General features: G+C 41.8%; 1 protein-coding gene across 2 annotated transcripts; it reads right to left on the bottom strand.

Annotated features, from left to right (window-relative positions):
* Positions 1-2270: 2270 nt before the first annotated feature.
* UBE2D3 (ubiquitin conjugating enzyme E2 D3) lies at positions 2271-24270 on the bottom strand. Of its 2 annotated transcripts, XM_035326344.1 has the most exons (8): positions 23983-24270; positions 10537-10600; positions 10420-10451; positions 7858-7935; positions 6883-6988; positions 5409-5502; positions 4847-4896; positions 2271-3790 (listed from the first exon to the last, which is right to left on the bottom strand). In XM_035326344.1, the coding sequence occupies exons 1-7, from the start codon at positions 24004-24006 to the stop codon at positions 4848-4850; spliced, it is 447 nt and encodes a 148-aa protein (XP_035182235.1). In that variant the 5' UTR covers positions 24007-24270; the 3' UTR covers positions 2271-3790; position 4847. The 2 variants fall into 2 exon arrangements, with proteins under 2 accessions (XP_035182235.1, XP_035182236.1); XM_035326345.1 differs by lacking the exon at positions 4847-4896 and having other exon boundaries at positions 23983-24266.
* Positions 24271-24297: the final 27 nt, after the last annotated feature.

Raw genomic sequence — 24297 nt, 5'->3', positions numbered from 1 at the left:
TCTCATTTCATTGTTCTTGTGCCAATTTGCTTCACTTAACTCACTAAAGGATACAGTTCCCTTTGCTTTCCTAGTCTTAATAGACAAAAATTAAATGCTTTTCTATCTTTGTTGTTCTAACGCCTGTAAACACAGCAAGAAATCTTCAGCTGCATTCCAGCTTTTACCATGTGTTAAGCGTTATTAAGGACTTGCAGTCTGGAGATTTATTTTGAATCACTAGCCACACATCTGATGTACCTATTGAATCTGCTTCAGATTACGATGCTTTTAAGACTCTTTTGAACAATGAAAAAATTGAAGTAAAATTACTACAGAACAACAAATGGAGGTTATAGAAAATAATACAATAAGAAGTTATTTAGACTGCTTCTGCCTGTGACTGCTTAAGCCATTAAATTCTTTTTGTTAATGCTATTTCTTTTTTACATAAGCAGTTATCAAATCTAACAGTATGCCTGCACACTTATATATTAACCTGCTGTCTTTTATTAATCATTTGCCAGGCTGCAGTTCCATCCCTCCACTGAAATCACACCTCACTGTTGTGGTCTGCTTAAAACCAGACTTTTGTTTCAGAGCTAAAATCTACAATCTTTGAATAATACAAACATGTAAAAATGTACTTACACTCATTTTCAACCAAGACAAAGATGCTGTATGCAACAATAGGGAAAGAAAACGAACCTCTCTAATCAATTCTACAGATCAAATTTTTCTGCAACTCTGAGAAGACTCAGGAATATGCCTGAAATCACTAAAAGTTTTTCAAGTAAAACTTGAGTAACTGAAAGGAACCATGCTGTCAAACTCAAACTCCATTTAAACATAGCAAGAACTCTCAAACCAAAACATGGGGAAAAAAAAAGTACAACTTTCTTTCCTTGTTACATGCTTTTAAATTTAAATACCTTGGCTTAATTAGTTTTCTATGAATACCCTCAAACAAAAGGCATTTAAAAGTTTAGATTTCCAAGACTTTAGGGTGAACCTGGCTCCTGCGTTCTGAAGCTATTATCGTATTTATCATCCTAAAATAAGTCTTTTAATTAAGAGCTGGACAGGGCAACTCACTTCAGTGCTTTCCACAACCTTCAGTTTTCACAAGTTCAAATTGTTTGTTCCTCTGTATGTTTCACTAAAATCAAGACCTACTATGTACTTCAGTAGGTAGTTTACTCATTGAGGTAATTACTAATTAACCTTTCTGTTTCAGTAGAAGCTCTTAACTTCTTTCATCTCCCCCCAAGCCTAACCAGCTTCTCCCCCCAAGCCTAACCAGCTCCTTCAAGAGTGAGGCCCAAATGTAATTTCCACAGCGAGCCTGCGTGTGACACTACCCAGGACCACTTCAAGGACAAAACACTTGCTATATCACCTCACAAACATAAGAGGTAAGTCTCTGCATGACCTCCAGCACGGATTTATAACATCTACAATTCACCCATCATTCTTTCATCAAAAAACATGCTTTCCAGTTACAGAAGATTACCACAGAAGTAGCATCACAGATGTACAAGAGAAATACATAGTGGTCCAAAGAACACTTCCATATAATATTTTACCATCTTCTCCTTCCTTCACCCTCCCTCATCCACACCCCTTTGAGTTTTACAAAGTCTGGTGCCTTACATCTCACAGGACACCTTCCTCATTGACCACGATTTCAGTGGCTATGGCTCCAAGACAAAGCAATAAGCATTAGATTAAAACAATTCCCCAATTCCAGCAAAACGGTGCAAGTAAAAGCCTTTGGTTAGCAAGGCAGAAACACTTGCACAAACTGCAGCTTCATCAACAAATCTATGAACACATCATTTCAGTGAGGCATGCACTGTTAAAGACTGTGGGCTGTTAAAAACAGTGGGCTGTTAAAGACAGCCCAAGTTTCTTAATTTCAAGCCAACTAGACTTTAAAAAGTTCACTTTCATATTTTAAAACCAGAACAAACCATGTCCAAACTACATGTGCAAATTTTTATCAAAATTAAGGTTTAACATTTATTTTACATCTAGCTTTCCACATCCATGTGGGGACAAGGAATCAGAATGTACATAACTATAAGCAGTGCAAAAGTGGTGCCAGTGCGAAGTCACAGATGCACAATAAACTGATAGTACAGGACTAGAGAAAATGAAGCTATGGATTTTAAGAATGGAGACCAAAAAAATTAAACAAGGAAAAATATGAAGAGGGCAGGAAAGAGGAGAGCCGGATGTTTAATAATGCCCTTGTTGCTGCAAAGATAAACTAATGGCACAAGACAATGTTTCTTGTAGAACAAAAATCCAATAGCAATGAGTCTTTATTCACGTTTAGTCACCTGACATGAGGAAAGTGTCTGTTGCATTAAAATAGTCATTAATGTAAATGGCAGCATGGCTGAACAAGTCCTTTTCAACGGTAACGAACATCCCACATAGTAAAGTCACTTCAACACAGCCTCATGACAATTCCCACATCAAAACAGTACTTTATTTTATAATTTTTTTTTGCCTCATCATTACTCCCACATTAAGATCTTTCAGCTGTCAAGTGTACAAGGTGAAGAAAAAGGTTCTCAGTCAGCAAACACAGGTGCATCAGGAAGCGTCTCCACAATACACCACTTCAGATCTGCTGGGTCCCCAGTCCATCCTTGAACGCTGGGCTCCCAGCACCACGTGTAGCACACTACTAAGGCTACACTACTAGGTTAGCTTATTAATTCTGCATACATCAGGCCGAACAATGTGTCAACCTGCAACAGACTGAGCATTATAACTGAAAATGGCAAAAGATTCACTCTATTGAACTTCACATCATTATTTGATGTTAAACAATGAGGCAAATCCCAACAGTATATACAAAAACCAGCTTTGCTTTTACAAAAGATTTTGTTTCCCATATTGATTAATCCAGGCAGCTAGCTCATTGGTTTATGCAACTTTATTGAAGAAAATAAATCAATTACTAGTAGAGCTATTAGTTGATCACTCATCCATTGACAACTTGCATCATTTATTCAGTGCTATATTAAACAGTGTTTTGGAAGACAGATTAACTAATAGCTCCAAGCCTCCTAACAAAATTTAAATGAATTACAAAAATGTTCTTAGACCCTATTTTGGAATACAAGGGATGTTTGACTTCCAATTTCCATTCTCTGTAAAACAAGAACTGGTCATTCCTTTATTGACATGCATAAGATACATCACATTTTCTGTTCTGCTGATGCTATAGATTCAGTACCAATTCTCCAGACACATCAGTTATGAGCAAAAATATATAATAAAACCTCAGTTCTCTAACACTGGAAGGTTTGGAACAAGATGGATGTTGCTACAGCAAAGTTACTTCTTTGATGGGAGAAAACTGAACATCCATCTCCCCTCCCCCCTTTCAGGTGGTATCTTCAGTATCTGTTAGAGCAGTGAGGAATGTTTGTTTTTTAATCTCATAACCAAGTTAGAATGAAGACATTGGCCACATAATACACATGCTCCATTAAAAAAAAAATATTCAGAATCTTGGGCAATTGTTCTTGTGTAACTACTTTACAGATTCTAAAAGCAGTTATTGTCCAAAGCTGGAAGAACTAAAGTCTTCTCAGATGAGCATGTGCATGAATGGAAGGAGGTAAACAAAAAAATAAAAAAGATGAGGTCTGATAGGGGAGCAGCCGGATAAGAAAATCAAAAAAGGAACAGTAATTTAAAGTTTATTCCAGCTATAATGCAGGTTATTCTGACTTTAAGGTAGCATCACATGGCATACTTCTGAGTCCATTCCCGAGATATTCTGTTGTACCTGCAAAGAACAACAGGAACTGAGTTAGTGCCATCATGAAAATAACAATTTCCTAAAAGGTTAATGATCAGGTATTAAGTTATCCCCATCTCCCTAATCTCTTCACACTAAGAAGTCTTTCTGTAATAACATATAGTTAAACTAAAAAAAAAAAAAAAACTTGAAAAAATCCCTCCCTAGACTAACCAGGGTGTTCTTAAATTTATTTGAAACAGTTCAGCTTCAAGGCAAGCAGATTTGCTAGAAATCTCCTGTGAAAAACTACTCAAGGGGAAGGAACAGAGACCACTTGGAGTAGGAGGGGCAAGGGGAGTGTTTTGTTTAAATATTGTTCTTAGATAAAGATTACAGGGGATCACATGCCATAAGTAAAGATTACTGGGTTAATAATATCATTGGATACAGAATTTATGTCAAAATTCTCATTTTAGAGTAAAATAACAGTTAACTTTCTTCCTACTTAACATTCTCTTTCCACATGAACACATCACTGAAACATTTTTTTTTTAAAAAAAGATCATCATATATTTATGTACAATACTTCCATAAGAATTGAGCTGAATTAGTTTATACTCCATGCTTGTCAGTAAGAAGTTAATTTTCAACTATACAAGCAGAACATAATCCCCATACATTTTCCTAGCTTAGAAGTTGTAGAAGATGGACACTACTGAATAATGAACAGTTGAAATTTGGATTGTCCAAATTCATGCATGTGGTCTGATTACAAACTATTTCTTCCAGGGCATCACTTTTAATGAAATTCTGGCAAAACTTGTGTAAATACTTACCAGAACAGGATGACAAACTGGCTCAAACTTGATAATTATTTTATACTATCTTTTTTTTCCTCCCACCATGCAAGAGCGGTATCTGTGAGAAAGTAACTAGCCAATACATTTCACACTAACCACAGATCAAGCTGTTAAATATTCAGGTTCAGTAACTGGTACATCCATTATCTGTTAGTTAATCCAGTGCTTTAAAGCATGCAGCACTCAAGTGCTGACAAGCCTCCATTTTGTTAAATGCACCATAATGTGCAGATATTCTTACCCTACAGCATAGCGTATTTCTCTGTCCACTCTCTTGCTAACCTATTGTACCTAATTGGACAAGTATATTTAACATTAATATATATATATATATATATATAAAAAAACAAAGGCTACTTCATATAACTATCTGTGCAAAACGTTAAAAACACATAAGGAACAAAAACAGTTGTTTCAACACAGATAGGAAAAAGTTACAAAGCCTTTTTCAAGGGGAGCTCCAAAATTAAAGTCCAGGCTGCTTCTAAAAAGAAAAAAGCACCAGAATAACAAAGCTGTCTTTTCCTCAATCTATATATATCCTATTTACGCATAGTAAGCCAATAAATGGGCAACACATACTTTCACACTTGTGGGAAAAAGATGAAGTTTCCTTCCCCCTGAACTTCAAAGATACTAAGCCCCGTTGTTTAAGTTATGCACTACCAAGAATAGGTACTTTGACACACAAGTTCTCTCCATCCCAGATTTTCACAAAAGGCTCACTCAATACAATTGCAGTCTGACAAAGCACTCTTCATGAAGTTTGTTAAAATATTGGTCTTACGCAACTCCGTACTTACTTGTCTCTGTCTGTTTTATAGATACGTGCAATCTCTGGCACTAGAGGGTCATCTGGATTTGGATCACATAACAGTGAACAAATGGATAAGAGAACTGTAAAAAGAAAATTCTCAATAGCAAAACAGGAGCAATGATCTTGGAAACAATGGAGCACAGTTCTCTGCATTAACACAATGTCAGCACACTAGTGAGTCCAAATAACCTTTTCCTGACACATGGCCAAAATATTTTTGTAGCCCGCTTGAAATTAAAAAACAAGAACAACAAGAAAAACCCAACAGAATAAGTTAAAAGTTCCTAGGAACTATTTCCCAATACTCAAAATGTTCAGTAAGCATACGTGAGAACAGCACTGTTGTTTGTCCCCTGAACTATAATGCAGGGTAGCAGGCAACTAAAGCATGCTGGTCATTAGAATGCATAATAATATATTCCATATTTTTAATTATTAAAATCAGCTTTTATTTATTTATTTTTGATCAGGCTGAATTTTTTCTCTGTAGCATGTAAGATGGTATACCCTGATCTGCATTGATTAAACTACATGTGTGTTGCAAGTAAAGGAGTAACGCTCCTGCAGGCAGCTGTAAAATCTGCATCCTCTACTCTCACAGCAGCTTTGAAAGAAAAACATCGTAACAACATTAAAATGTAGAGGATCCACATTCAGATCACAAACCTACTCCTCACACAGACAGGAATTACAAGTTCTATAGACAAAGCAGCATTTTGATGGATCATTTTGAAACCACAGTGACCAGCAGCTTCAAGGAAAAACAAAATTTGATCATCATGAAAACATTTGAGAATTAAATGTTATTTACTATACTAAAATGAGGAAAGCAACAAAGCTTGTGTTGCAGGACAACGTCAACTTATCTTGAAGTATATAATCAGTAAGCTGAGTTCAGGAAGTTAACGTAATACAATGCCAGCGCAGGGCACCAGAAAGCAACATGTTATCAACAACCATTTTCTTTTGTTTACCACAGCCATGTGCCAGTATAATTTTGCATGGAATTCTGGACAGACTCGGTCAAAAAAAAAAAACAAACAAAGAAAAAAACATGAAGACTTCACTACTAAAAACAGAAGTCATCTTTAAATTGATATACAAGAGTATTTTTACACTGAGAACAGCAAACAATTCCTCGGCCTTAGGTAGTTTGACAGGCCTGCTTCAGTCCAAATACTGGCAGTTTGCTCTGGGACCAACCTAGCAAGCTCTCCCATGAATACTGGAGGAAATAAGCAGCCAGATGAGGTTGGCTGCTACAGCCATGTAGCAGAAGGTATTTGAAAAAACAAACCTCCATTTAAAAATGCCGTAAGATATTATTATCAAATTGGCAAAAACACAGGCTAGATTGAGTAAGGGAAAAAGTTAAGAGATGGGCAGAAGCTCAAGACAATCAAAGCTAAAAGCACAGTATTCAACACCAGATGGAAACATTTCTCCTTTGCAAAAGTTACCTTTAGAAATAGTTAAAGCAGGAGACCACTGTGATCTTAGAATATCGAGACAAATGCTGCCATTACTGTTAATATTTGGATGATAGATTCTTGTTGTAAATGCAACCTGCAAGAAAAAAAAAAAAATACTAAGAACTTGTTACTAACGTCTTTATAGTAGCCACAATGAACGTGTTTATAGCCACAATGATGTCACCCTCCCTTTTCAGTCAAGCTATTAGTCAACTCCTTTTGCTCTAAAAGAGAAGAATTAAGCAGTTCTACTCCATCGCGGATTCATGGAAAAGCAGCCAAGCCACAACCTCTCCATTTCCAACAACCAGGCATTCTGCTTCAATTCAAACAGAGAGAGGGCAAGTAGGAAGCTGCAGTTTAATCACAGGTGTCTGCACCATGATGAAGACACTTCACACAAGTGTTTGAACCATGGCAACACAGCCATCACAGGGCTAAAGAATCTCAAAGATTGTAGTTACTGCCAGTGTGCACCTTCACACTGCCTGGAATTTGGAAGACGGGCTTTTGTTGTAGTTTTACTAGCTGCTTGTCTTATTTTGTAACTACTGCCAAATTCTAACAGGTACCATCACCTCTGATTTCAGGCACTCAGTAAATTAATCTCTGTCCATGGGGTCACATTTTTACAGAACCCAAACAGCTGTACTATGAGACCTGACAGCACCCTTAGCAAGAATTCTGTTACAATAACACAAATCTATTGAGTTTTCCTAACAATCAAGAAAAACAGAAATTAAAATGAACATAATTCCAAGACAATCAGAATTCACATATATGAATTTGTTCCTAAGAATATATGCCAACACACATTTTGGTCATAGGAAGGCATATAAGATATTTTAAGCACATGAAAGAAGCGAGACCTTGACAATATTTGAACACAGATGTTGGTATTTTCTATCCTATACTTAGTTCCTTAAAGAGTGTTAATATCACAAATGAGAAATCAATACTTACCTTAGGTGGTTTGAAAGGGTAGTCTGTAGGAAAGTGAATTGTCAAGAAGAATACACCACCCTGATATGGACTGTCATTCTGCCAAAGTAAACAAATAATTATCCTATTACCATCTTTAGGACAAATTTCACTGAAAATACTGCTTGTAAATAATAAAACTTATTTAAATTACCAAACTGTTTATTCCACTAATGTAATGGACACAGTAAAAACTCAATTACTACTTCCTCAGGTGAGTGATACTGAACAGACACAGGTCACTTTCTGGATGGACATTTGAGTTGATGCTTCAGAGAAAACTTCTCTACTAATCCAAACAGGGCAGTGTGACAAATGCATCCAAGCCTCTTTGAGGTGGCTCCAAGAAGTAACGGTAACACAGTCAAAGGCCTCTGTAACAGGTTCAAAAAGGTGAAGTTCTGCATTTGGAGCTTATTTGTTAAAATCACACAACTTGATAGTGGCCAAGGGCCTCCCTTTAAGTTCTATCCTTCGCCTAGGTGTTGCTTAGCCCTCCAAAAAACCTACCAATATATAGCTAGCTCCTTGGTCCTTGGGGCACAGACTAAGAAAACACATCAAGACTGAAATGAATCCTTTCTCCCTTTCTCTAATAAAAATTAACCATGATTGGGTATAGGGGGAATACCTTCTACGTAGGGGGGAATATTCTATGGAGCAGGCTCCATAGAAACAGTTAAAGGGATAATTCATTCAGGCTTTAACTATTAGTAGTAAAGTAACATTTGGATTTTTGGAAAAAGCTGATAGGAAGCATGGGATAAATGTGGTGACTAAATATGGACTGCCTAAGTTACTAATTACAAGAAGAAAGATGTAAGTTTTTACTTGAAACTACAACTAAATTTCCAAAATTAAGCAAATATTTTGTTTTTTAACCCGAAGACTACAACACTCTTAATTCCAGGCTCATGGCTATGAAAAATGTATCTGAGAGTACGCTTCTTAATTATTTTAAATTTAATCTTCATATTCCTTGTAAGAACATCTCACCAATGTAAGCGGAAAATACATCTTTCTTAGCTAAATAACAGCAAATTAAAATCTGCAACACAAGACAAGGGACTGAAACCTGGAAACACGTAGGGCATATCCTACGCAATCTCTACCTGAAACCTAGCAGAGAAGATGTAACTTCTTGCAGTTGGTTAAGGCATACCCCATGAGGATGCATTTTAGCAATTTCAGGAGGAAACTCCTCCCAGAATCTGTTAAAACTGAAGATAAACTAACACAAGCACCCTTACATCTTACAAAGAAAATCACAGCCTATATAATAATATATTGCAGAAGGGGAATGCTAAATGATTGGGTACTGCAACCCTTGTCTTTTATTAAAGGCACTAAGCAACACCACGGGAGCACTAGAGCTACTAACACCACACTGTCAGGATATTTCCAAGGCCCGGTTTTGAAACAGGAATGCAGGCCTTTTTGACTGACACCACAAAAACCACATGGGGAAAGAAAGGAGCTGTACATTGTTGAACCAGAAGGAGAAGCTAAAAATAATAATCCCTATTTAAAATTTGACTGATGTTTAATATCTTACCACCCCACAGACACATAAAATCAAACTCAGTACAGCACAGAAAATACCTTGTATTTCAAACATGAATACAGCTGTTAAACGATTTTATCTTTGAGGCACCTGGTTATAATCAATGAGGACCAGTGACTTGGGAACAGAAAGCCATTTTTCCAATCAGGTGAACCTCTAATACACAAACATTCAGTGATCTGCTTAAACCACACTTGCAGATATACAGAGAGAGGGTCTGGGCGATGCCGCATCGCTGATATTTAATTCCTGCTCTGTAGCCTCACCAGAAGCATCACTTAGGGGCTCCAGACCTACTGGCATCTCGTATTGGACTCCTCAAGTTACAAAACGTTTTGTTTCCTGAATATAAATAATCAGCCCTGAGAACTCCAGATGTCAAGTGTTTGTCTTCACTAAAAGCATAAATGGAAACATTTGCCTTCTTTAACAAGGAAATGGCCTTGTTCAGGTTTCAGCTATATACCATACATTTAACACACACTCTTCTCCTCAGTCATAACCGGAACCTCACATTTCAGTGACTTTTACCCTCTACTCCCAAAAGCACTCGAGATCTCAGTACATGACACTAGATCAAACAGATTCCCTCATCTGCTCCAAAATCTGCACAAAAGCATCTGAAGCAATTACTAAAACCAGGATGAGCTCTTACTACAAGCAAAATCCATGCTAGATTCAAATAGCAGAAACAGTTAAATGCAAAGTTTCTAAGTAAAGTGATAACAGCTTACATTGTTCTAGAGATTATTTCCGCTCAAATACGTGTCCTGGTAAAACGTCACAGCAATGCAACAATCAGACTCATTTTTTTTCCCTCCTTCATTCTGTGTTACCGTAAGGAGTATCTCTAGAGCTAAAGCCTGATAATGGGAGTTGAAAAAAAGCAAAGCAAAACAAAACAAAAAAAAAAACACACAAGTTCTTCCTGAATCAGAACTACTAGTTCAATATTACATCACAAGAATTAGAATACTTACAGGTCCCATAATTGTGGCTTGCCAATGAAACACTACAAAAGAAAAACTCCGCATTATTATCTAGGCATGGTATGCTTTGAGTTAGTAGAGCAGAACATAAAACTTAAGATTACTTACTGTCATCTCCAACGGGACCTGCTGAACACTGTGCTGGAGGATCACGGGCTAAGTCACTAAGTTCCTTTAAAAAAAAAAAAGGAATCTGTTCAGAGAGGGAACACTAATGAATTCAACAGCCATTTTCACTTGACATCCTACAAAAAACTTTTAACAGTTTTTCCATAAACAAACACAGAAGAACATACAGTAACAACTATTAGCGCCAACAGATCAGTATCAGAAACATCTTTGTAAAAGGTGACGACTCCCAAAACTGGCTATGAAGCTGAACAGTTACAAGGACTGCTTTTCCAAATAAATGTCATTACTTTTTGTTCCTGTCAAGACAACCCTGCTGGAGAAGGGACAGAGACGACAAGAGTACACAGCCTGAAGAGGGCTAAGTCTAACCAGTTTCTGATCAAGATTTTTAATGATCAAGTCTTTGCTAGAGAAGCCTTAAGCTGGAATTGAGAAAGCTACTGATTAGTCAGTCTTCATGGCATAAGAAGCACGAAGTGTATAACATCCAGTACTAAAATTCAAACTGATGACAACAAGAACAGAACAAAACTCGGTTTCTTTTTCTCCACTACCTCCAGCAGGGATAAATCTTGTGTATATTAAGGAAGACAAGAAAGCTGATAAGTATTGGAACCAGGCAGAATATCTGCATTTTTTACTTTAATCTTTATGATAATTATGCCTTTAAAATTCTGAATTAACTGAAATGCAGAAACCAGTCCCCTCCCTCCCTGTTACAGGGGGAATGAAAACAGAAACTTAGAATGGAGGATTCCTTGTCTAGGATCAAGACTGTGGTGATGAATCACTCAAACACATCATTAATTTGTTTAAACACTCCGCAGTTTACTTGATTGGATGGTGTCTTTTAAAATGAAATGTATGCTTTCAGTTGAAGAATGTAAGAGATACCTTCCTTCTTCCCTGCTCAGTTTTGAATCTAAAAATGGCTTCAGGAACTTCTATAAATCTGCACTTGTCAAGGCATCTAGAAGTCACAAGAAAGGGGAAAATCTTCAGTTCCTCTCCCATATATTAACAGTCGCACACAAGTTATTTTACTACAAGTCCACACAAGCCACTAAAACAAGAACTTTCCATTACATTCTCAGACGTTTAAGAAACCCAGGCATCCCTGTTATGTTGGAAATATGCACATTTGGACCAGACAGCTAACAACTCAACCTAGGAAGAGCCTGATGTATATCCTCTGCATTTGACAAATTCTGCACTTGATAAAAATGTAGTACATGTACGTCAACACAAAACGAGAAGAAAAACACTTTACTTGGAGCTTGAACATCTTTGTTCTTGCAGAGAAAGAGAAGAGAAGAGAACGCTATTTCAATGTGTAGAATTCCCTAGGTTATATATAAAAACTCTTAGTTTTTAGAAGTCCCTAAGTCCATACGTTCATAGACCCTCATTTCACCACCCTACACAGGCCAATTTTCATCACCTTCCCAGTTAACCAGATCTGACTTTTGCACTGGAATGAGACTATACTGCAAATTTGAATTGTACCAGTTTTCAAAAGCAATAGCACAGTGAAATTACTATTATGGTCCATTTCACTGCTGCTGTTACTTTCAAGGGTGGACAACAACTCTTTCCAGACCACAGTACATCCCTTTACAGGGCGTTCCACTACCATATAGCACTCCCCACCTATTACTGGTGTTCCCTGTGAAATCCTTATTTCTGCAAGGAAATATCACTTATTAGGTCCATATATTGTTCAGTAGACTTGCTAAGTTAGATTGGTATCACTCATGTAAAGGCAAAGAAGAAATATGAAAAAACCTCAGATTGAAAGTGTGGGGTTTTTTTTGTTTTGTTTGTTTTAATTTTCAGGGTCCCCAGCTCCTGCACTTGGCAAATCAAGAAGTCCTGTTAATCAGCTTACTTCTCATCTAAAAACCTTTCCATTACAAGAATGATCAGTCAATTATTTCCGATACCTGGAAGCAAAAAGTTTCACTGGATTTTTTTGTCCCTTAATGTAAGTTGTAGCAATAGAATGAGCAGAAAGACAAGCGTTTGTATTTTAATGTAGCTGTGTAGTTATTACTGGATTATTTGATTTTGATCAGGGAAGAAGATTGGATCCTATTTTTGGAAAATTGTCATGGGGACTAAGAAGTATGAAAAGGCTCTTCATGCAGTTTATCAAAATTATTAAAATGAGTAGTAAGAAGAAGGGCAAGAAAAGACCAGCATAAAAGTGTACTGTTGAAGATACGTGCAACAGCCTTGAGAGCTCCTCTAAAGGTACTACTATCTTCAGAGAAACAAGAAGTCAGTACTCAAGATAAAAAACAGTTGACAAGTAAGGTATTTTTATACATCAGGAAAAAAATTAATAAGAGTAGGTCAATAATCCAAGAAGGAAAGGCAAATAAGTAGAATTCCACGTGTAAGAGAAATATTTAAGTCCCAGTGAAAAAAAAATGTGGGAAAAAAAAAAAAAGAAAAAGGTGTCAGTAACATCAAGAATAGTGTACAAGCTGAAACGTAGGAGTTTTAATATTCTGGTCATCCAGACTCAAAATATATGTCCATAGAGAGTTACCTCTCTGAAATATTTAAACTAGCCTGGAGAACAAGCAAGCAGTGACTTCAATGAGCTAAAGGGCTGAAGTTTTGTCTGGCCCAAAACACGTAAGTATAAAATCCCGATGGTACTAAAAAGCAATTCCAACTATAGATAAGGCTAGGAGCACCCGATCCACCACTCAGCGCTTCAGGCACAGCACAAGTAATTCACCCACTACAGTCAAAAATGCAAGAGACGCAGCACCATTCTTCAATTCTCTTCTTGCACCCTTTGCTACAGCAGTCAGAGGAGTAAAATTTGTAGCAAAACTCTTTGTTTCAGCGGAGTTTAAAATGCTGGGGAAGAATGCAGGCAGCGGCCAAACAAACGCGGGCAGGTTCTTCCTGCTTACAGTAACACCGGGTCTATTTTTACCTCGCCGTTAAGCGTGTGACACTCGGCATCTACACCAAAGGAGGGAGGCTTTTCTTCGCAGATAGGGAGCAGAAAGTTCTCCCTGGGTGACTTCAAAATGCGCCTGCTGCTGAATCCAAGGGGCAAACTGGAATAACTGGAAACTCGGCAAGCAGACATACGGGCTGTGACATTCGGAGCGCAGCTGAAGCATTTCATGCAAGGAAAGGGAGGAGCCTCCCCAAGTCAGCGGTGGAAAAACAGACTAGCCTTCTTAGCTTGTAGAATAGCTGATCTTGATGGCTACCAGGCAAACGTTGCATCTGAAAGTATTTCTAGAAGCAGAACTAAGCTTGGTAAATGCCATGGGCTGATACAAGTCAGCTCAGAATTGTTCCCCTGCTTTCACCATTTCTTACCAAGGTAAGACCATATGAAGTTTAGTAGGATTTAAGTAAAATGGTAAAAAAACAAGTCCCCAGCACTGTTCTGTAAAATATCTAAGCATAAGGGCTTCATGCTGCTTGTGCTGCAGTCCCTCCAGCTTTGCTCCTTCTCGTTCCCATTCAGTCTCCACAGTGCTTTCCTCTGTCAAAGGATCCCAAGCTACATCCAAACTTCCATAAAAATGCCCAAAGTAGAGCCCATGCTTTCCTGGAGTCAGCTGCTGTAGTTTTTCATTTTACAGGCGGCTTAGGAAAAAGAAGCGTTCCCAAGAAGCAAATTCCCAGGACTTCGCACAGAACCAACCACACCAAGTCGTGTTCAGAGCGATGCGTTGCATGCCTACTGGGACAGATTAGTCTTGAATTACAACCGTGACTCCCAGGCTCCGGCTCTGCTGCAGGTTTCCGGTACAGCTCTGGCGTATCACCATTCCTGTGCCCCAGTTTCCAAATATAAAGTCGTGATAGTGCCTACCTCGCCACTGGGTGGATTAGTCACCCGGCATTTTACAGATTTAAGCACTATCTAAGGCCCGAGGACCAACACTGCCGTCAGAGGACAACGGCAATGAAGCATGCAGAGGAAGGCATGCAGGTCCATCTTTGCACCAGTTTTGGAAAACCGGTGGATAACTGGAAGTGCACCATACCTGCTCCTACAACACACCAACCTGCTTCAACACAAATTCAGCACCACGGTATGCCGCCAGGTTCACATCACGTATGCGGTAAATGTAGTTTTAGTGGAAAAACAGTTGTATTCTTGGCTCATTTGTCTCCTCTCTGAATTCAGCAAAACACTAGCCAAAAAATAAACCAGTAACTTCAATACAGATATAGTTTAAAAAGCTAACTGCTCGCTTGTTTTACACATACGTAATCATAACTAACAATATATAGTACATGCTTCAACTGATGAAGTGAAACCTTGGCAAGTGACTGCAGGACTCTGATCCTGGGCAGTATTAGAAACCAAGTGCCTTGTTTTTTTCCTGACAGAAAAGCTGCTAAAAGCCTTCAAACAATTCCTCTCTGCCAACTGTTTAGAAAGATTACAGCAGTCATCTGAAGGGTGAAGAACATTTAAAGACTGAGGAAGGTTGCCTCATCCAAATGCAAAGGACCACAAAGGGAAGTACTGAAGGCAACTAGTTGCTCTCCTCACAGTTCTTCACAGCACTTCTTCACGTTTCCACGCCTCAGCAAACGCAGTAGCGAACGGCAGCCTGCTGCCTAGGCAAGCTGCCTTCTTGCAAGGCACCAAGCAGAGCCGTCGGTGGCAGCAGCTCCTTTGCTTCCCATTTCTCAGAATTCACATTCCCTGCAGCTCCACTGCTACATTTTTCTAGTTTAAGCTGGAAATAGCCAGGGCTTATTTTTAATGATAGTAGCAGCTGACTGAAATACAGAGTGGCAGAACATCACTCATCTTCACAGGCATAAATGCATAGTTAGGTTTAATATTGGTTCGTAACATGATTACTTGTTAAAATCATAAATTGCAGCTTGCTGGTTTCTAGTCAAGAGAGCACAATGAGAAGAATGAAATTTATTTGCTTTAAGTTTCCAGACACTGACTTGTTCTACACTGGAGGGAGTCAAAGGTGATATGCAGTTAAATCAGAAGCCTACAGGAAAAGAAACACCACACATAACAAAACAAAATCACTAAGCCAAACAAAAACCAGCATTTGAGTGCCTGTCTAATATAGTCTGTCATAAACAGAACAGCTCAAATAACTAAGCATCCAAAAATTCACTCCATTAGTCTTTACTCATTAGCTCACAGCCGAAAACAGCTTTAAAAAAGAAAGGATTGGAAGCAGCTATAAAGGGAGGGGAAGAACATTTAAGCCTGTTTGAAGATTAAGAAGTGTCAGCCAGTAAAGAACTACTGCTCTATCCCACACACCTGCATTTGCAACATTCGTTTCAGCATGAAAATTAATTATCCCTGGAAGCAGAAAATAACTGTTTGAAAAGAAGAGTCTGAATGTGGATTTTTAAGCTGAGTAAGATGACACTGGCACAACCCACAAGTGTAACCACCAGAAAACTATCAATTTCAAACAAACTGACCTTCTGGCTAGCACTTAAAAATATGGATACAAACTACGTATCAATGACAGTGCATAATACAGAAGGATGTAGGCTGCTGTTTACAGAAAACTGAGGGCCAGAGAGCAGAGTGCTTCTTAACAAACCCAAGCCACTACGGCCAGGAATGTAAGATTTGGGATCATCTCCGTCTTGATTATTTCGCTTGTTCTAATTTTCAGGATGTCATCTCCGTAGTACAAAAGCTTTCAGGCTACCCACTGCATCTTGGTTGTATAACGTCTAGCAACAACATCACGATGACGTACTAAAAAACAGACATTGAAATATCCAGGTTTTAAACCTAGCAGTCGAAGGAAATGCCAAACTGCTGTGCAGCTGTAATTAAGTCACTTTGTGTGCCCAGACTGATGCAAACTACTCGGATGACTACATGCTATCTTGCCAGAGAACCTACCTTTCAGTACCGAGACCTTTGTGAAAGGGGCTATTGTCTACAGCTCTTCTCACCTGTTCTGAAATTTGGAAGGTGTACAATGTAGGTAATGGTTTCCAGCAAATTTCACTGTTACAACAGCTAAAGTATCACTCTATTCTACTCCAGCCTTTCCCAGAGCTCACCTCTGTGGCTGGACAGATCTGACTGGAAAAGGAGGTCACTCACCAAAAAGGCATTCAGAACAAACTCAAAAAAGGAGGCAGCAACTCCTACAGTTGTGCTTTGGACTCGGAAATATGGCTTGTTTCCCCACAAGTAACCAAAACCCACAGCAGCTGTCTTACTCAAGACAAATAAAATCTGACTGCTTTACACACACGGATTCTGGGCTATTACAACAACTACCATTCTCTGAAAACAACAGGGTTACTAAAACACAAATGCACATCAGCACAGGATGAAGACTGAACACTGCCTAAAATATTCTGAAGGGAAAAGTGTGGTGTGAAGCTCGGGTTAACTTCCTGTTCGTTCAGTGATAACTGGCGGTTTTAATTCTACCATTCCCAAGCTTCTGAGTTCTAGATCCTGACTCTTGACATACTTTCACTTACAAGCTTCCCTTGTGAGAACCACAGATCATCAGTTCTGCATCCAGAGCAGCACTCAGACACGTAGGTACGCAGTGGAAACCGGCCTCAAGAGAAGTGAGATGCACCCAGCTAACTGAAACAGAACAGCTGGGAAACGAAAGGGCAGATTAAATTCAACATAAACCCTAAATGATACAATTGGAAAAACAAAGAAATTTAAAAAACTATATTCAAAGTGAGGCACCCTAGCCCAGACCACTCTTTGCTTCGTATGAATCCCAAGACACACAAAAGCTGCTGATACATACCATAGGGGTATATTCCATGGTCGTGCCCATGCGGTCATAGCCACGACAGTGATTATACTACCTTATCTACAGCCGTACCATTTCACTGCCGTATTATGCTATTGTGCACAGCCACCCTTCACAATGGACCTGTGTTCAGAACAGCTAGTGGCAGGGATGCAGAACTGAGGGCTGTAGGATTAGGTACAGTTAGGCACAAAATCAGCTCACGCTGAGCCAACAACGTAAAAAAATTCCCAAGCTGTTCCTGAGGTGAACTGCAGATGCTCACAGATCAGTTCCACCTCAGCTACCTAGAGAATACTGGTGTCCAGAAGGGTCTTTAAGAGCAGGAAAAAAAAAAAAAGCGGTGTTTAAAAGAATATTTAAGTATTTATAAACAGACTGTGACTACCACATTGAACTGGGGGAACAGAAGGGGGGCATTGCTTATCCGGCAAATCATCATTCAGGAGATTCTCCTCTGCTACTCAGGGAAAGGGCAAATTAAAACCAAGTCCAAAAGGAAAAACAAAGTTTGCAGTCATCCAATTTACAGTACTGGCTGCCATAATTACTTGGATAGGCGAGGTAAGGTTGGGAAATACAGCCTTAGAGCAGGGCACTTGAGCTTACCAGGAACCTGAAGACGACAGAAGCACTGAGCACATGGCCAACCTAAGCCCAGGTTGGAGAGAAAACTCCCCATAAAATCAGCAGAGTGCTTAGCACAGTCCTCGTGCCCCCCTCCACCACCACGACCTGCACCACTCAAGCATCCGCCCTCAGTTCAGCCTCAAACTCTGGTGGCCAGATGCTTGGGGAAAGGATTAAACTTTCGTCTCCTTTTTTATTTTTTATTTTTTATTTTTTTAACTAGGCCCTAATATTTGCAAAACAGCCTGAAATGCTCCCTTCTCTCTTTCTTAAAACCAGAATAAAAATTATCACAATTATAGTGAGACCTAAAAGATGCCTAACCTGTCATGCATCTTACAGGAACAAGGTTCAGAACAAAGGCTTCCTATCATCAAAATTTTAATATTGAAGCTAACTATTGATACGTATGCACTGAACAATGTTTTTTAAAAAAAAAATTATTTCCATTTAGCTTTCAGTCCTGAATCCTGAAATGCCCATTTTTCAGTAAACCCTGTCTACACTGAAGTGTTTGACGAATAGCTGCCAAAGGCATAAACGCCAATTTAAACTTGTGAATGTAATTTTAACTAATTTTTTGCATGGCTTCCCTTGCACAACCTACCACATTTAACGTGACGGATCAGTGCCCCATAAAAAGTCCACTGAAGAGAAAGTTTTGTTTTAAAATATTAAAAAAAAAAAGAGCCTTCAGTAGTTCCTGTTTAGAATTTGAAGGATTAAATGTAGGTTCAAGAAGTTCCCAAAACTATCCAGCTTGTGCAACTCAACATTGTTTAAGGCTCTCTACCGTTAAAGCCAACTTGACAGAAACAATTTTGTTTAAGAACACACTACTGACTGCGCTCCTATATACGTTATCACAGCTGCTCTCGTTTCTTACCCTGGCTAGTTTATTTTTTCCTGCACATTGTAACTCAGCCGTTTCAATGCATAGTGTGTTAGCCTGAACTACCAACCAAAGTCAGCTTATATTGGGGTATCAGTCCTCACTTTGGAGCGCAAGGCACGTGTTCCCACCTGCCAGCTCTGATGCACAGGGAGGGAGCCACAGGAGAACGGAGGGCAGGCAGTTAAAGCAGCAAAACCATCCTATCTGCAGCAGAAAGACTTATCTGACATTGATGCCCTAATCCACATTAGACAGAGGCGCTACCCCTTCCACTGCTCCTTGCCAGCTGCCACCCCACATCTCAGACAAGGCCAAGGACCTCCATCCTCTCTCCCTCCTTACGCAGCTCGACCCAGGTCCACCAGGAAAACACCCGCCAGCAGGGGAGCATGCTAGGCTGGAGAGGTGGCCTCTGCAAGGCACAGAGATGCCTTTGGCAGGAGGCAGTTCACTGCTGCGCATTCAGCAGCTGCTGCTACAGCTGTTTGTATCCCCCCCGGCCACCCGCCCATGTAGCAGCGCGAAGGAAGGCATTAGCGCTTCGGAGCTGCTCGTGGAGCGGGGAGGCAGCTGAAGAGAGCTCATTTTGCAGAGCTGTGCATCGGCTCTCCTGCACAAGAAACTCGTGTAGGCAATAATACCAAAAGTGTTGGCTTACTTTCAAAAAACGGATCTTTAAAAGCTGGAATGATCGTAAAGAAAACGCTGGCTAGACAGCCTTTTACCCTGTGCATTATCCCACCCAAATCCTTCAACATACCAGAGAAGTCTGTTTTTAAGGTACGCAAGAAGTACACATCTAATGGACTATTGATCCCCCAAGTTCTGTAAATTACCTAAGCGAGATTACAACCCCGATTCCAGTGCACACACTTAAAGACCTATGCTGACTGGCAACTTGTTTCACAAGCGCAGAGCCCATTTAATGGGAGAAACCTCCAAGTTCCTGCAGCTCAAACTTCCTAGGTACAGGGGGGGGCAGGGAAAAAAAAAAACAACAACCTGTTCTTAGAGCAAATTCAGGGCCTTCAGGAAGCACTGTACTTGAATATGGGTGTCAAACCTACCCAATTAAGAAGTATTATTTCCATTTTAATCACATTCAGTTTGTAGGATAAATGTCACTTCTGACTATTCAGGTAAGCTAAATCCTAAACAGAATTTAAGCAATGACAGCTTCCAGGTGATGCTGAGTAATTTTGATCTGTTTCTCAAATAAAACACCGAAGGTGTTCAACTCTCGCTCCTCCCAAACGCTCCATCCTGAAATGTCAGGACTCAAAATCCCCCACTGCCCTCTGGCTACCTGTGACCCTTCTAACCACCAAGCGCCAAGGCCACGCGGCGTTACCTACTTGACACAAGACTCATCTATTTTGAGTACCCCTGGACAGGCTGAGGTGAATTAACAGAAGTATTAAAAAGGTAACGCAACACACAGAGTGCATTCACAAATGTTTAAAGCATTTAAACTAATCTTACATCAACTGCATTTCATCAGCTCAACCTCCTGAGCCCCTACACAAATTCAGACTTATTGCTAGACATTCACTCAAAGTGCAAGATCCATCACCTAACTTCAAGGTATTTCATGATTTTGAACGAGCCCAGCAAATTAAGATGGCCTGCAAAAATAAAATTAATGCAGGTTTCATCCAGCAAAGCTTAATTCCAAACAAATAGCTTTTCTAGTTAGGCTCACTTTTAATTTTTTGTCCTAAGTTGAAAACAAACTAGTGGTAATTTCAAATGAATGTAACGAGTAGGTTTTATAACATTTCAACTGTATCACCTCTACACAAGTTACACCTTTGGTCCAAGTGATGCAGATTTTCATGCTGCCTTCATCCCTGCACATTGCGTCCAATCTCCTAAAAATATTATGAATGCCTCCAGGGTTAGTAGCATTTCTTATTTTGAGCATTTAGAGGAGGGCAGTGGGGGAGTGCAGTTGCAATTAAATATACATCTAGGAATAGTGCTGGAGGCTATAACCTTGAGGAAAAGTGTTATTTAGTCTCCACTCTACCCCTGCCAACAGAAGCCTCCTATCCATATTTAGGTAGCAGTAAAAGGTTTTGCCACCTTCAGCTTCCAGGATGCCTGCTCCACTTACTTTTTCCTAATAACATCCCCTGACATCACGATGCTGGCTTGCACCGTGTTTAACCAAACAGACATGAAACACAGCAGGCTCCAGTTTTCCTAAGGATTTCACAGATGAGACATTTCGTACACACATCCCCACCTCCTGTATCGATTCTATTTTTAGGCCTTTCATACCACTTCACGCTAACGGATGTATACAGCAGTGACAGAACGGATGCCTGCCAATGACGTCATCTCCCCGAGTTTTACCCGTTTTATGCACTCCCGGCCCCATACTCCAATGTGAAAGTTTCTCCTCGACCGAGACGTGATGCCGTTCGAACCCAAGTGCCAGCGCTGCAGCGATTATGGGGTGCACGTTTAGCAGCTACCGCTCAACGCTTCAGATCAAGACAACACGCAACAAGCACGCATCGAGCATTTACATACAAGCTCATAAACAGATGCTCATTTGTTCCACTGCCCTTGTGCTTATTTGGGGAAAAAAATCATCATCCTCAGGAAAGGAACCTACGTCTTAATTTTAGCTGTTTCCCACTATTCCATGGCAAAAGCAGTTTATTGGTATAATAAAACAACTGCCACTCTTTTGCAAAGCAAGCCGTGTCAATAAAGCCGGGTTTTGCCAATTGAATGCAGGCCACCCTCGGGGCAGATGGCACAGATGTGAGGATGAGATCCAGCATAACGTCATCTTTCTGGGACTGGCTGTGTACCTGACGGCCCCTTCAGCTGGAAGAGATTAATACAGCATGTTCCAGAAGCAGGTAACCAAACGCACAACACACAAGCACTCATGTGCTTTCGTTTCCAAGTCAGAAAGCAGCCTTTGCTAGGTAGGCTTTACGTGGGGGGCGGCAGCACTCTGAAGGTGCTATATACTTCAGATTACGTTTACACACACTAACGCAATCGGAGTCTGATTTGCCGTGTATAATGAAGGATTTTATTTTACTCAGAACACGAGTCCATAAAGAAGAAGTGGATCAAAGACCCTGAAAACACCTTCCCAGTATGTTTGGGATGCCATCGGCTGCAGAACACAATGAGTCCCAGCCCTGACAGGTAATGCCACAAGTCAGACTAAACCAGCTACGTGTGATTACAATGTTGTGAGGTCCTGCTCTCTCTTTAGCCTGCTCTGATCTAGTGCCAACTACGTACTGCGAGGAAGCAGAGTTTCAAGGTCTGATCTGTGACCTTACTATTAGAAGACGGGGGATCCCAGATCACCATTGACAGAGTGCCATTCCCTGGCTTTACAGGTCGGTAAGATTGAAATCCAAATTCAAAACAGCCTCGTCATGAAATTGGTCCTCCTATTTTTGGATTTCAGCCTCAATCCGAGTGAACGCTTTTATCAGAAACCATGCTTCAGGAGAAAGCACCTTGCAAGCACTGGTTTCAGTCTGGCTGCACATCACCATTTTGACTTTCCAGGTCGGCAAAAACAAAATCGAAACCGTAAACCCCATGTGAATTTGGAAGCGTATCTTGTAGCAGGGTGATGAAATAGATTAAAAATAGCACCTTTAAAAAAAAAAAAGAGAGAACGACAACAACAACAACAAAAAAAAAACAACCACCAATCCTAAACTCCGGGTGAGGGAAGAAGCTCGCTGCTACACGCTGCCATAGAGCAGAAGGATTAATACAGGCCTGGAGACTGCACACAACAGGCCCAAACCGTGAAGTCAGGCGGATGACTTATCGATTCAAAAGTTATGATGAATCGTTTTAAGGCTTCAACCGTCAGCCCGATGGTTGGAGGGAGGCAAACCCTCCCTCTACATAATAACAATCCCCTGGTTTTAACAATAAATTCTTACCTGCAGCGCCCGGCTGCGTTTCATAAGCATGAGTTGATGACAAAGCATACCAGGGAGTATCCTAGCCGCGCTTCAACCCAAGTGATATCACCCACTCGCACAGGGGAGCAAGTCCTGATGGCGGATTCGAAAGGGATCGTTTTGGGATTCCTGCCTGAGCGCAGCTGCGACCTGAGGACGATCCACTTGGCCACACGACCCCACAACACGCTCTGTATTTTCCGAGCTAACAGGGAGCCATCCGACGACGCGCGCCCGACGAAGCGGCTCGCTCCGACCGAAATACCCCTGGAAGCACGGCCGGGGAGGGAGATGGAGCCCACGGCGGGGCTGTGGAAGGCAGCAGGCCCCCGGGGCGCCGGGACACGCCGACTTTCTGCCATCTTGCCGAGGGCACCGGGGGGGGCCGGGCTGCGGGGGCCGCGATCGCTCCCGGGAGGCAGCGCTGAAGCAGCCGGCGTGCCGAGGGGCCCTTCCCGTCAGCGGGCAGCGCTTTAAACTTCCCTCACCGCCACCTTTTTTTCTTCTTTTTTTTTTTTTTTTTTTCTCCTCCCCGGGCGCGCTGCGAAAGCCGCTCCGCCCGGCCGCGATTGTGCAACGGCGCAGAGCCGGGGCCCGGCGCTTCCGCGGGGAGCCGGGGCGAGGCCGGCGGGGAGGGGGGGGGGGTGTGGGGGGAGAAGAGGGACACGGAGGGAGCCGCAACGGAGCCTCCCCGGGCTCCGGGAGCCCGGCAAGGGCCCGGCCCGGCGGGGCCCAGCCGCCATCTTACGATGCGGGGAACAAGTTCCGCGCCGCTGGGGGGAGGGGGGGGGGGGGGAAGCCGGGCAGGGAGCGGGGCGCAGCTCCCCGTCCCCGGGGAGCCCCCGGCCGGGCTGACACCGGGGCGGCCCCGCCGCTCCTTCGCCTTAGAGCCTGCGGGGCCGGGCCGAGCCGGGCCGGGATCCCCACAGCTGCGGGCCGAACCGTGCTGGGTTCACACGCGCCCCCCCGCCCCCCCCCCCAGAACCCCGGTCCCAGCCCTGCTGGGTGCCCGCCCCCCCGGCCCAGGTCGCCTAGGGGAAGCCGGTGTGGCGCAGCCGCCCCCCCCACCCCAAAAAATGGATTAATAATAATAATTAATAATTAATTAAAAGGGGAGGGTGGGGAGGGGCCACAGCCCGGGGAACGGCCTGCTCACCTTGTTGATGCGTTTCAGCGCCATTGTGTGCGAGTGCCGCCGCCGCCGCCGCCGCCGCCGCCGCCGGGCCCGTCCGTGCGCCGCGGTGAGTCCGGAGCGAGGAGGAGGAGGAGAAGGAGGAGGAGGAAGGCGGAGAGGGGGAGGGGGCAGCCGCGCCGCTCCTTCCTCCGGAAGCGGCCGAGGGGGGCGCCCGAGATGGAGCGCCCGGAGCCGGGGCTGCCTGCGGGCAGCGGGGCTGCGCGCCGGGAGGAGGACGGGGACGAGGAGGACGGGGATGAGGAGGGAGCCGAGAGGCGCCGCCCGCCCGACACCGAG

This window comes from Oxyura jamaicensis, chromosome 4 (assembly GCF_011077185.1).
Source record: "Oxyura jamaicensis isolate SHBP4307 breed ruddy duck chromosome 4, BPBGC_Ojam_1.0, whole genome shotgun sequence".
In the NCBI taxonomy this organism is placed as follows: Eukaryota; Metazoa; Chordata; class Aves; order Anseriformes; family Anatidae; genus Oxyura; species Oxyura jamaicensis.
Note: the sequence above shows the minus strand (reverse complement) of the source record. Positions and strands in the feature narration are given on the sequence as shown.

What these genes read in the sequence shown, in the direction of transcription:
- UBE2D3 (XM_035326344.1), bottom strand. Translation starts at nt 24,006, where the DNA reads ATGGCGCTGAAACGCATCAACAAG. An exon ending in CGCTGAAACGCATCAACAAG is followed by an intron (nt 10,601 to 23,982) that starts GTGAGCAGGCCG and finishes TTTTTTTTAAAG; the next exon opens with GAACTTAGTGACTTAGCCCG. An exon ending in TATAAAACAGACAGAGACAA is followed by an intron (nt 4,897 to 5,408) that starts GTAAGTACGGAG and finishes TTGTCCAATTAG; the next exon opens with GTACAATAGGTTAGCAAGAG.